The sequence below is a fragment of the Dasypus novemcinctus genome, chromosome 16 (assembly GCF_030445035.2).
Source record: "Dasypus novemcinctus isolate mDasNov1 chromosome 16, mDasNov1.1.hap2, whole genome shotgun sequence".
In the NCBI taxonomy this organism is placed as follows: Eukaryota; Metazoa; Chordata; class Mammalia; order Cingulata; family Dasypodidae; genus Dasypus; species Dasypus novemcinctus.
Window position 1 is genome coordinate 29,095,009 of NC_080688.1, and position 14,560 is coordinate 29,109,568.

Genomic DNA, 14,560 nt, shown 5'->3' on the forward strand with positions numbered 1-14,560 from the left:
GTGTTTGTACTGTTAACCACGTTGTTAACATTTGTACTAACACACTACGCATGTGTGCCTTGTGTCCTCTGGCTCGGGAGTGGCACTACAAGGGTTTGGACCCAGGCCGGATGTCCCTGGTCCCTGCACACTTGCAACGAGCTCATTGATTCATTCATTCTGCATTTGGCACATCAATGCATAGCTTCTGCCAGTTGGGGCATTAGGTGCTGGGGATATGGAGATTAAACAAAAGTCCATCCCTGCCTAGAGCGTGTTCAGGTAGAGGACACGGAGGCAAAAAAGAGTAAAAGCATAAAAGAAGAGAAAACGACAGATTATAATCTAGCCGTGCAAGCAGTAACAAGGGGTAAAAGGGCAGCTCAGAATATTTTCTGCAGTTACCTACCTTAAAGCTCTAGAAACTCAAAGCAGATCAAAGCCTTTAAGAAAAGAAAATAAAAAAGTTCTGTGGAATATTTGGAAATGGAAAATGAAGCAAGTAGCTGGGATTTAGGTAGAAACGGCGGTGAGCCCAAAGGCCCAGGCCCTCCTCACTGGATTCCGCCCACCTTGGCTCCTGAGGCACCTGCAGTCTGATCACTCATTCCTCAGTACAGTCACCATTTTGCTGAAATGTCATGAAATCTCCAATGTATACCTTAAAAAGGTCTTAAACTATTTTTCTGAGCCGATGCTCATAAGATATTTTATAATTTATGCTGAATCTGGATTTCTGGAATCTTGCTCCGGCCCTGGCCCTTGGTAATTAAATGCTGAAGAACAATGTGTGCTAAAATGTCCAGAGTCCCTTGCATAAAGGAAATATTGGTGTTCCTGGACCCCAGAAAAATAAAACTTGGCTACCTTGAGCATCACTGGGCATTTTCTCCTTGTCTGCATACTTAATCTGCCTTTTATGTAATTATTTCCCATTGATTGCCAAGAGTAAGGTTTGGACTTTGTACAAGTTTGGACTTGTTATGATTATTTTTCTCATTACTAAAGCAATGCTGTTTATTATAGAAATATTACAAAATACAGTTTAGTGAAAAGAAAAAAATATTAAAAACTTAAAAACTCAATAATATGCAGACGTTTTTCTATCAAAATAATCAGGTAATATGAAGGTCTGGGCAATGAAAAACTTCTCACTCTCCACTTCTCAGCTCTAATCCTAAGGATGCTCATGTGAAAAGATTGCACTTTGCCACATCTTTTCTATGTTTATGCACACACATGTAGATACACTTTCACTCTCTTAAAAATGTTTTTTCTTGATCTGCAATAGGCTTTCTTTTATGTAAAAATATGCCATAAGCAATTGCAATGAGTCCAGTGCAATATTTTTAATAACTCTTATTTCATAGAGTGGATGTACCTTAACTTATTCAACCCATTCTCCTATCAGTGGGCAGTCAGGTGGTTTCCAATATTTTTGCTCTTATAAGCAGCGCTGCAATAAGCATTCTCGTGTGTATCGTAATTTACCAATGCCTTATAATGCAGTATTTTTAAAGGTTACTTTAACTACATGCTAATTATATTATATGACTCTTTTTTAGATTGATAGAGTCTCACAGGTCCCTAGTCCATTTGCTTTACTGTACATAAAGCTTTGGGAGTCCTCTTCGTGTCCCCAGCCTGCTCTTCTCAGCGCATCACACCCTAATCCCTGTTAGTAATTCTTCCCCGACCCTTCCACATGCCCACGACTTTGCTTTGTCACCTCTCCTGCCTACAGCAAGGGCCAGCAGACTCTGTCCATGAAGAGCCACATAGTGAGCCTTGTAGGGTTTGCTGGCCTCAGGCCTCTGTCGCAGCTCCTCAGCTCTGCCGCTCTAGTGCAAAAGCTGCCGTAGACAGTAACTGACCTAAGAGCATGGTTGTGTTGTAGAGAAAATTCATTTAAAAAATAGGTGATGGGGGAGCAGAGGTGGCTTAAGCACCTGCTTCCCACATGGGAGGTCCGAGGTTCAGTTCCCAGTGCCCCCTAAAACAAAAACAAACAGCAAGCAAAACAAGTGAAAAAACCAACTCAGGGGAGTGATGTGGCTCTGTGACTGAGCGCTGGCTTCCCACATACAAGGTCTGAGGTTCAATCCCCAGTCTCTGGTACCTCAAAAAAAAAAAAAAGTGATGGGCAGGATTTGACTTGTAGAATATAGTTTGCCAATTCCTATTCTAGAAAGTATCTAGGTATGATGATACTATCCTGGGTTCAATTCGAATTCTGGCTCTTCTACTTACTGTGTGACTTGGGTAAGTTATTTAATTTCTCTGTCTTCCTCATCACATAAATATAAGATTAATATTACCACCTTCATGTCAGGTACTTAATGAGCGTGTAAATGATAGCTACTGATATTGTCTTGTTAAGAAGACTGGAAGCATAGAGAGAGCTAACAACTGGAAGTAGCAAAACACTCAGGCCAAGGCAGGCCGAAGGATAATGGGTGGCAGAGGCTATGGATGCCAGTGGCAGGTGCCACCCTGGGAAGCAGTAGTCCTGCTTCTTTATGGAGTGAGTCAGTTATAGACAGACAGGGGACCTTACACTAGCTTCAGCAACAGCAGTGCTGTTAATGAAAGCTTTGGGAAACTGTTTAGGGTCTGGGAGCTAGCCTGCAGGAAGAATTATTGGTGAAATATGAATACCTAGAGATTCAGATAGTGTTACCTTTGGGGCTAAAATGCAAACTAAATACTAATATTTGGCACATACCCAGCCTTGTCATCTCTAAGTGTTTTTACCAGCCATAGGCAAACACTTCAGTGGCTGTCTGCTGCCAATAAGGTGAAGTCCAAACACTTGAGAATAGCATTCAAGGCTCCTCCTCCAGCTTGGCTCTAACTAACTCCTCTAGCATCATCTCTGACTCTTCTTTTCCTTGCACAGTGCAGATGCTTCACCCAAATAGGTTGATTAGCTTGATAGCCATGCCCCCCAAACACTTCTCCCCTCCCGCTTGACCTGCGCTCACTCGATCCCAGTTTCTGGGTGCTTTTCCCCCACCCTGATTCTCTAGACCTTTACAAATCCATCACTCATCCCCATCCTGCCCTCTGCACAGCTCGCTGGCTAGCCCAGTACTGAGCCATGTCCACCCCCATGTCCCCAGCCTCCAGAAGCATGACTGGCCCTTTCTCTGGGGGGGAATCTGCTCATCTTTACTGAGCCTTCCAGAGATGCTCCTTAAGCCTATTATACTTTATTGGAAGGTGACATGTAGCTTTGGAAGGAAACCTGAATTTTCAGTCCAAGGACTTGAGTTTGAATCCTGGCTCCACCTTTGACTCACTGTATGTCTAAGTTGGGGCACGTTACCTAATATTGCTGAGCCTCAGTTTCTTTGTTTATAAAACCAGGTTATATACCTGCCCTTCAGAGTTTGTGTGAAAATGTAAAGGAGGTTCAACAAAATGAAGAGTCTGAGAGTCCTTAGAAGGTGCCTAGCTTGTTGGAGATCCTCAGGAACTGCTCACAGGGTTTGAGTTGTCTTCATCTCCCTACCGATGTAATAATCTTAAAAGCAAGAATGATACCAAAATATACTTGCATGTAATTGCAGTGCCTGGCATCAAACAAATTCAATAAATCAATCTGATTTATTTTGAAATCACTTCTTTAAATCCCCATAAAAGTTATGTAAGGCAGACCATCTTCTTTTTTTAATCTTTTGAGATAGAAACCAAGACTGTCAGCATATATTGCATGGGATGCTGTGGGCTAGTTTGAAAATCAATCCCAAGGTCCATAAAATTTGTACCCTTGGGGGGGAAATTCTGACATATTTCTCAAAAATATGTGAACAGAGCTAGAATTATTCTTTTTGCCATCTAATTCTACCCCATGCTTTTAGCGCCCATACCTCCTGACGTTCAAGCGTTGGCCAACGCGCCCAGAGGCGCCCTGCTTGAGCCGAACCCTCTTTTTATAGATTATATTCTTTCCTATGAGCATGTAACGAATCCTGATGATCTGTATCGATTATGCAGAAAACCATACATAGTGAAGTCATGAAAATGTCCCATGCATTTTTATACTTCACATGTTTATGATACATAACATATGAAATGTGTGTGAAATGTCAAATGTGTAAAATAAGTATGTAATTTTTTTTAAAAAGTGTATGATTTCATTCATTGTCCAAAACAACCCCGTGAGGCAGAAACTGTCTTGTTTTGTGGATGGGGAAACCGAGCCTCAGTTTAAACATCCACCCCTGGCAGCAAATCTGGCACGTGGGCGCTCCACCTGGGCCCAGGCTCTCCGGCCCGTGTGGTGGCGCCACGTTGCACCAGGAAGAGACGCCTCCTGCCGTTAGTCACAGTCACGCCACAGCGCTTTGTAGGACCTTCTTCAAAGGTGCCCAAGATGGGCTTTCAACAGAAATTCTTCCTCAATGTCTTGCCTGTTTGCACAGAAGTCTTAATGATACCTAACTGATAAATAGAATGCATTTCTACTGTGACGTGTGTTTGTAGAACATATGCGTAAAATTACCTCAAAGCATGTACTACTTAGGTTTCCAATGTCGGATTTGCTAACTGTATCAGTTTCCTCAGCAAAAACTGAAACTGAAACAATGCTTGCATGCCTAACTCAAAGGCTTGCCGATGACACTTTAAGAAACAACATGTTCGCAAAGTAGTGTGTTATATAATTACTTTACCACTGAAATCATAAATATACACAGAAAAATGAAAATTAGTCAACTGTCTCAAATTCGGTCTACCTAAAATTAATCATTAGGCAATTAGCAATACTGGAAAAAATTCATTTTAGAAGCTTCTGCATTCATGATGAAGTATGAGCCTCAAGGTTTAATAAAGTTCCAGGATGAAAGAGTTACAAAATTAGGCCTTCCTGCATACTGGAGCATTTTAAAAGTTAATTAATTCTCTGACATTCAGCAATGTAACTAATTTACTTTATACAGTTCAGCACAATGCTATAATCTTCTGATTAAAATAATCACTAAAATCATCAGTAGCAATTATTATTTACCCACCTACCACACCATCACCTACCACTCTTGATAGCTTCTCCTTGGAATCTGAAAAGAGTATTCCCCAGAGATTTCTGGAAACTTTTTGTTATAATAAAATGAGGACCAAAAAAAAGCTTTCAAGTTTCAGGTTTCAAAGTCAGAGTTTCTGAACAAAAATCTGTATATTTTTTAACCCTGAAGAAAAATTCTATCAAATCTCCTTGCAGCAAAGTATCTGCCAACTCACTATTGTTTTCCTGTGGTTTCTGTTTTAATTTGTGCTATCATGTTCTATTTTCACCTCACAGAATAATGAATCTAGCTTTTATTTCTGTTCTCTGCCCAGACTTGTACAGCAGGCAAAGTGTTTGAAAATCAAAGGAAAAGAAGATATTGACTTGGACACTCTCTTCAGAGGTAAAAACAAATACAAGCAAACCAAAAAAAACTAGCAAAAATGCAGAATATATCTTTCATTGTAAAGACTGCCTGTTTTATTGTTTGGTTTTATCATCTTCCAGTTGGGAATGGTGGAAAGGACCTGAGTGAAATCAAAAGACTTGTGTTCTAGTCCTGCCCCTGTGAATCCTAAGTGACATCACTTCACCACTGCAAACCTTAAGTTTTTCATTTTTAAAATAAATGGGCCATTCTCCATCTTCATCATCTCTGTGGTCCCCTCTCCTAATGGAACAAATCTAAACCTGTTGAAGTAAAGTGTTAGGAAGGAACCAGAAATGTCTCATTGCATGTTTATGAGCTTGGCAACCGGAATATGTGCCACGTTAGTAAGACAGGAGAGAAGGTTATTTGCAAAAAAGTTTAACCATCAAAACTGAGGGATGAGTTAAGGTGTATGAAAAGTACTGTATGTTTCCATTTAATTATGTTTCTTTTCATTTATAGATAACCTTTGTGATGGTATTGTAGCAAAGTAAGGAATAATTTTTTCCTTGGTTGTGTTACAGCACAAAATTTTTAACTTGGTCGAATGAAAACATGGATCATTTGTAATTACTGTGCTTATGTCTGCAGCCACAGTAGTTCTGTATAAGCCGTGTTAACCTGCAGGAGCATCTGGGGGATCTGTTTATCTTCTAAGGAAGAGGAAATTAGTGACTTTGTGCTGACCTGACCTTCTCTCCAGTGCAGTTACACTTTAGGCTTTTCTTAACAGAAAAAATCAAGCATAACTTGGCAGTCATTGAACAAAAGGGCAGTGGTTTCTAAGAGCAAAGTTAACCTATTTTTGCCTGTTTCAGTGAGGGATGAGCTAGGTTTGTGGTGGAAAGAACTCTTGATTGCACCTGAGCCACAAAGGGAGGAATCCTTCCCACGGAAAATGGAAGGCAACTAAGTTACTTTGGTTTTGTTGTGCACCTATACATTTCTCCCCAACCAGAAAAATTTCTATGTAACGTAACCAAAGCTGGCCATTGCTTTAAATATAATAAAAATAAATATCTTGGCGATTTCAGAAATAGCCCCATACAAGTGTTCTAATCAATTTTACCAAGACTTCATTCGTTGATCAGCATGTTTTGGAACCATATAAGCAGCCCTAAAAAAATGTGCGACTGTTTTAATTCATATTTTGATACTTTTGAACAGATCTCCACAGAGTAATTTTATATATATATATATATATGTTCCTATTGAGACAGATAGATAGTTTTGTAGTCCACAGCGTAAAAGTACTAATCAGGGGCATCCTCATCAAAATAGAAAATATCACTAGCAAAATGCTTGTGTGTGATGTGAAAGATAAAATCACTTTTACTTGTTCAGTGTGCACTTGTTCTTTTTATAAAACATTTATAACCATATGTTTTTTTTTAAATCCGTGCATTTACGGTACTCTTTAAAACTTGATTTCTGCACAACAAAGGCCTGTGCTAAAATATGGAAGTCATTTCAAGAAAGTGTGAGGTGGAGAACCCTGCCTTGTCCAGAGCACGGGGTTTCCTAAGCCACCCCTAATCATCTCTTGTTGAGCAGGTGCCTTCGGGACCCCTTCTATTCCACTGAATTTATAAGATTTATTTAGCACTTTCTTTCTATTGTAGCCTTTTATGACTCAGAGTGGTCCTTATAATTTAAGTTCATTTTCTTTGGTTCTGACCTTGATGAAACAAAAACAACAACAACAACAATTGCTTACCATGACGTTGAATAATTATTTAATATTTCCCTTTAATTTTTCTTAAGCCTGTAAAGCTGGGCATAATTTAATTTCCAAGTCTTTACATCCTTTTGTTTTCATTTTTGTTGTTGTTGTTTTAATCTGGGCATAGATTTGAATAGATACCTTCTTCATTCATTATGAGTCTTTTTAAAAAGTGAAAAATAAACTAAATAAATTTTGCTCTCCATTTCTCCTATGAAGAGAAATAGAATTCACTTGACTTTTAGAGATTGTGCATGCACATGTACACCTGCACATGCAGTTTCTGTTTGTGCATATTTTCAGTTTTTATTGAGAAACATCTTTATTTTCTAAAACATTTATCTGCTTAGAGATAGGTATAGTAAGTCGATAAAAAATCTTTTAATTGCTAAACACTATTTTCAAATAGTTCATAGAGATTCAACATTCTTTCTTTTCCCATAATTAGGTATAAAAATAAGATGGTATGACAAAATTTTAATTAGTTTATAATTATATAAATTTGTTGAGGAAAGAATGATTATCTAAAAGGATGTTTGGTAGCACGATTGGCAGAAATAAGTTGGAGTTTGTCTTACTGACCTGAAGATTTATAGGTAAAATTTTTGAGTGTTACATCTAAGATATAAGCAATGGTAATTATCCTTCGTTTTTCTGTTAAGTAAAATGCTACTTTAACATGTAATTGATGTGTTCAGCTATAACATGCTTCCCTTCTCTGGGACTGAGGAGGGCTTCTGAGCAATTGCCTTTCAGGTTTTGATATTTGCTTGGTGAGAGTTCCACAGAGAAAGGTACAAAATCTGCTTCTTTGAGCACAAGCTGAGTGAGGCTAATTAAAGTCATTTGCATTAATTATAAAGGACCTGCTCATCTAAATGATATGTCCTTCTGCCCCCCTACATAGTCCTAGAACCAGAGCAGCTAAAATTCAGCTACTTGATGCCACATATAGGTATCGCTATCAGGCACAACTCCAGGGGACACCTTTGGAAGTGTGAAACATACAGCTAGAAAATTACATTTTAAAAAAATGATTCAGTATTTTTTATTCCAAAGTGTAACTAATGCTCATTTTTAGAAACAAAAAATCCTCCAAAATTTCATAAAGCAACAAATCAAAATGGAAAGAGAGAAACAGTGTCAATGCCCCCATAGGTTTATTTTGAATACAGTAATTCACCTTTTTCTTCTTTACCAGTAGGGAATCATACTTTATTTGGAGATACAAAATTAGCTTTTTTTTTCACTTACTAATATAACCATGGTTACCTTTCTAAGTTAATGCATCATTATCTAGCAGGGTTTTTGTTAAGTAAAAGTTTCAGCCAAGTACACAAGAGATCACACCCACTCAACTAACACTCAGAGAGCACTCAAAGAAGACCATGGCCAGAAGCCCATCTCAGACCCTCTTCCATCACTATCTCCTGCCATGGTAAGCAAGATTCTAAGTTTTCTAGCACTATCAGTTAGTTCTGCCCCATTTTGAAAATTTTATAAATGGAATCATTTTGCGTATACTCTTTTATGTCTGATGTCTTTTACTTGCATTAGGTTTATGAGATACATCCAAATAATGGTTTGCTTCTTCTCAATGTTGTGTATTATTCAATTTTATGAGAATTATCTGTTCCAATGTTGGTTGTTTTCAGTTTTGTCCTCTTACAAATGGTGCCACTAAGAATACTCTAGTATGTGATTTAGTGGATATACAAAAGCATTTCTGTGGGATATATACCTAAGGGTAGAATTTCTGCATAATTAGATTTGCTTCATAAATAGTGTTCAAATGCTTTTACAAAGTGGTTGTTCCAGTACTTTCTTAACTGCAATATATGAAAATTCCAGGTACTCCCACATCCTTGCCAGCAGGTACTGTTTGTCAGTCTTTTTATGTTAGTCATTCTTTTGGGTTTATAGTGGTATTTAATTATGCTTTTAATTTTGCATTTCTCTGAGGTCTAATTAGCTTGAGATCATTTTCAGATTTATTGGCCATTTAAATATTTTTTTGCAAAGCCTCTTTTTCCCATTTATCTTTTAGATTGTCCTTTTCTTATTGGTATGTAGGAGTTTTCTATCTGTATATAAGTCCATTGTCATATTGCAATTATCTTCTCCAGTCTATGATTTGCCTTTTCACTCACTTAATCATCCTTATGATGAACAGAAACTCCATATTTTAATATAGCCCTTCAGTCTTTTATATTTGAGTTGGTGTTTTTAGTATCCTGTTTTAAAAATTTGCCTACTCCAAGTTCATGGAGGTATTCTGTTATGCTTTATTCTAGATACTTTATCGATATGTTTTTCCCATCTAGAACTACAACACACCTAGAATTGATTTTTATACATGTTATTACACAGAATCAGGGTACATTTTTTATATGACTATTCAGTTGACCTGGCACCATTTATTAAAAAGGATTTCCTTGTCTATTCTTATGCCAATACCACCCTGTCTTAATTACTCTAAATTTATTATTCTTCCAATTTTGTTCTCCCTTGAAATTTCCCTGACTGTCCTTGTCTTCCTAACCAGTTTATCCAGTTACACACACACACACACTCACACATACATACTATACCACCTGCCATCCTTTTGTGATTTTCATTGGAGTTATAATGGACCTATAGATTAATTTCAGGTGAATTTGCATCTTGCAATTCATGAGCGTTATACAGCTTTCAACTTAATTAAGTGTTCTTTAATAGTTTTAGCAATGTTATGTAGTTTTTCTGAGCTAGAACTTCCAGTATAATGTTAAATTGAGGTGATGATAGTGCTTGCTAATTTGATAGAAGAAAAATTATGTCATCCTTTTAATTATTTTTATTTAATTATGAAGTTGCTTATTTTTCCATGATATTTTTTTCTGTAAAATTCCTGTTCCTCTCCTTTATACATTTTGTTATTATTTATGCTACTAGTATAGATTTTTAGTAGACTTAATGTATTATGGGTATGAAGTCTTTGTTATATATTTTATATGAGTTTTCATATGTGTTCGAATACCTTCTGCTCCCACCTTATATATTTTTTTCTTTCTTTTTAAACCCAACATAAGTTTCATGCAATCTAATTTATCTTCTTTTTTTTTTTCTTTCATGGGTTCTAGTTTTTATTTCATCCTTATTCCAACACCAGGGTATGTGCTAGTGTATTCTGCTAGGAATTCTTGGATCCTGTTTTGTTTCTTTTTACATTAAATCTGTACTTTCTAAGCATTTTCCTTTGATGTAAGGATTCAGGTAGGATACCAGCTTAGTGTTGATTTCTAAATTATCTCACTCAGGACCATTTAAAAAATAATCCATTTTTCCCTACTAATTTGAATACAGTCGTCACATACAAAATTTTGTTATATACTTGAAACTAAAAGCTTTATCACAGATGATCCTGCTGGCTATCTGCACACATTATCTTATTTTTGTTCATTCATAAGTAGTGCTTGGGTGAAATAGTCACCCCTGTTTAATTTGGATTTATTTTTAAGGAAGATCATACACTTTAGCTGATTAAAAGCCTCGGGACTGAAAAAGCTTATCTTGTATTTGGCTGACACATTTCCCACCTAAATCATTATCACTGGGCATGTAACCTCTGTGGTTAACTCTCACAAACTCACCATGGGCCAAGGGAAGATTCAGAAGTGAAGAGTGTGTGTGTGTGTGTGTGTGTGTGTGTGTGTGTGTGTGTGTGTGTAGGGGCTGCTGCCTCTGCTGCGCTGCTGTGTCTGTCCCTCCATCTACACCTGGGGCCAGTGCAGGGAAGGCAGTGAGAAGAGATATCAGATAGTCAGGGAAGTGAGCCCACAGCAGTCTGGGCTGAGGAAAATAACAATCAAAGAGATACATAAATCAACAAACCCGTGGAGGAAGAAAACCCCGAGTAGAGAACCAAAGAGCGAGGACAAGAAACGTTTGAGCAGAATCGGAAATCCATGACATGTGGGTTTCTCTGTGGGTGTAAAAGGCACAAATCTCCTTAGGCCCATTTTTATTTTACTTAGTTCTCTATGCAAGGCGACTTTGAAAGTTAGAAAACTCACTGGTTTTACCCAAACATGTTGGAAGCCTCCTGGGCAGCCTCTGAGCATCTCTTTACCAGGAATGTTTGATTAATGGAATTGTGGTGCAATTGTGGCTGGAGTTAGTGCTCTCCGTTTTGTAATATATCACAAAAATAATTGTTTCCGTTCTTTCTTAAAAATCTTTAACCACCACTGAATTGATAAATTGTGCTGCTCACCCTGGAGCATGCTAAATAGAGCTGCCTGTGTGAGAAGGCGCTTAATAGCCAGTTACACCTGTATCTGCCCAAGTGATTTTTTAATTTGAGGCTCATGTTTGAAATTAGTGTTTTCTCTGTCCAAGCATCTGTCTCGCTCTAGATAACATGACTGTTCAGATAAGCAGTGACCCTAGATGCAGCTCCCCCAGCAAGGTCTGGAAGTGCTTCAGGGTCCCCAACAATGAATTTCATGTTTTTGACATCATTTCTGCATTAGGCCGGACACTGTCACCAACATATCATCCAAATTTGGTGAAAGTGCATTCTGCCATTTTTAGGTTCTATGGTTAAGGCAAGATAGAAACATACTGAGACTTATCAGTGGTCACACTCTGTATTGTCATATTTAGCAAAATGATTTGCTCGATGATCAGCTCATGCATACTGGATTTTAAGGGCCTCTCAAGGATCATGACTGAAGGGCCTGCTCTTCCAAGGCACTGAGGGAAGAAAGGCTGTGCAAAGCCTTCCTGCTGACCCTCTTGGTCCACGGGAAGCCCTACAGTTATATGCAGGCTGTCGGTCTCGGCTCCAGCATCTGAAGAACTTGTGAGTCATTGCCATGAGAGAAAAGCTGAACAGACCGAAAATCAACAACTTTCCTTAAAGCAGAGAAAGCTGCCACTTTCAAAACTGAGATACAAGCCACTATAGGGAAACACCATTTTCCAGGAGCAGGAGTCCCTGGGATCAGTCATGGGCAAGAACACATAATTGCTGGAGGTTACCTGCAGACTAGCACCCTGTTATAGGGGTGCCCCTATACTTAATGATTTATACCTCCAGGACCCCCGTCAAGTGAAGATCAGAGAAAAATCCCCTAGTGCTTTAGGTAGGGGGAAGGGGAGGGCAACTATTTCGTAGTACACCCACAGCTCTCTGTTCTCCTTAATGAAGGCCTGCCCTCAAGGGACACTACCAGAGGTGCGGGACAATTAGTCTACTCCAGTGCCCTCCTGCCTTCCTATCTCACCTAAGGGGAAAAAAGAAGCTAAGAAATTCTTCTAAAGGTCACGGAATTTATAGAGACTGAAGACCACCAAAAAATGAGATTTCATCATAAGATTATAGAACACTTTCCCTCCCCAGCAGTTTGCCACCACTTCAGCAGGACTCCAGGGTAATAAAGTGGATTACAACTGAGACAGCTACATGACACAAACTCTATTTGAGAAGGGATTTCTAGGGAAACCCAAGACAACAGGGAGAACACAACGGGGACACTAGGGGAAATGGAGGCCTCTGACACTGCAGTTACAGCAAGCATTAAAAACAGCCTCACTCCTAGTCATAGCAACGTAAAACCTCACACTGCAGCCTCTTACCTAAGTTCCTATTACCTAATGCATCATACCTGGTTTTCAAATAAAAATTACGAAGTTTGTTAAAAGACAAGAAGAATGGAAACACATTCTAAAGAGACAGGGAAACTATCAGAACCAAACTTGGATATGGCAGAGATTTTGGAATTTTCAGATAAGGAATTTAAGATAACTGTGGACTCTAATGGGAAAAAAAAGGACAACATGCAAAAGAGATGGGTAATGTGAGCAGAGGGATGGGAACTAAACTAGAACCAAAAGGAAATGTAGAAAGCAAAAACACTGTAACAAAAATGACAAATGCCTTTGATGGACTCATCAGTAGACTGGAAATGTCCAAAGGAAGTATCAGTGAGCTTGAATATATATATATATGTCAATAGAATCTCCAAAACTGAAAAGCAAAGGAAAGAAAAGAATGGGGGAAAAAATACAGAATATCACCACTCCTATTGAACTACTCATGTCCTGCATAATGTACAAGATGTCCTAGAAAATCATACAAGGAAAGGAAATAAAAAGTATACAGCTTGGGTCCCCTTTTAAAAGCATTCAGGGAGGAAAGTGGCTGTGGCTCAACTGATAGAGCATCCACCTACCATATAGGAGGTCCAGGATTCGGTACCCAGGGCCTCCTGACCCATGTGGTGAGCTGGCCCACGCGCAGTGCTGCTACGCACAAGGAGTGCCGTGCCACGCAGGGGTGTCCCCCACATAGGGGTAACCCACATGCAGGGAGTGGCATGACAAGGTGTTCCACCAAGGGTTAGGGGCAGTATACAGACTGGGGAGGAAGAAATAAAACTTTTGTTCATAGATGACCTGATTAGGTAGAAATGCCAAAGAATTGGCGAAACAAAAACAAAGCCACCCCCATGGAATGAATGAGAAATTACAGCAAGGATACATGAATCAAGGTTAATATACAACTGTCAATGGCTTTCCTGTATAACATTGAACAATTGGAATTTGAAATTAAAAACACAATACAATTTAATATAGCACTGACAAAAAATGAAATACTTAGGTATAAGTCTAAAAAATATGTATGAGATCTATGTGAGGAACACTACAAATCTCTGATGAAATAAATCAAAGAATGTGTACATAAATGGATGTTCATTTATATGGAGACTCAATGTTGCTGAGATGTCAGTTCTTCCTACTTGATCTATAGATTCAATGCAATCCTGATCAAAATCCCAGCAAGTTATTTTGTGGATGTTAACAGACTTATTCTAAAATTTCTATTGAAAGGCAAAAGACTGGAATAGACAACATAACACTAAAGGAGAAGAAGGAGGCACCTGTCTGAAAAGGATACATACCTGTATGATTCCAACGATATGATATTCTGGAAAAGGCAAAACTATACAGAGAGTAAAAAGATCAGTGGTTGCCATGGAGAGGGGGGAAGGGGAGATGAATAAGGGAGCCCAGGGGATTTTTAAAGCAAGGAAACAATTCTGTGTGATACTGTAATGGTGGATACATGACCTTATATGTATGTTAAAATCTACAGAACTGTATACACAAGGATTGTGTATGTATTAACACTTTAGTTAATGTATCACTATTTGTTAATTTTAACAAATGTACCACATAAATATAAGATATTAATAATAACAGAAACTGTGATGGGGTTGATAAATGGGAATTCTGTACTATCTGCTCAATTGCTCTGTAAAATTAAATTTGCCCTAAAAAGTAAACTCTATTTTATTTGGGCAGATCTTAAGGACTTAGAGTCCTTGTAATGACTCAGCCGTATTTGGTGCATCTGAACCCAGGATAATGTTTG

General features: G+C 38.3%; 1 protein-coding gene across 2 annotated transcripts in view; it reads left to right on the forward strand.

The window, feature by feature from the left end:
* The window catches only part of L3MBTL4 (L3MBTL histone methyl-lysine binding protein 4), a 492,971-nt gene that overhangs the window by 369,800 nt on the left and 108,611 nt on the right, over positions 1 to 14,560 (forward strand). For both annotated transcript variants that reach the window (XM_004466967.3, XM_004466965.3), the window contains one exon: positions 5,320 to 5,390. In XM_004466967.3, the coding sequence (XP_004467024.1) occupies positions 5,320 to 5,390 (71 nt within the window). The remainder of the gene's footprint in view (positions 1 to 5,319; positions 5,391 to 14,560) is intronic.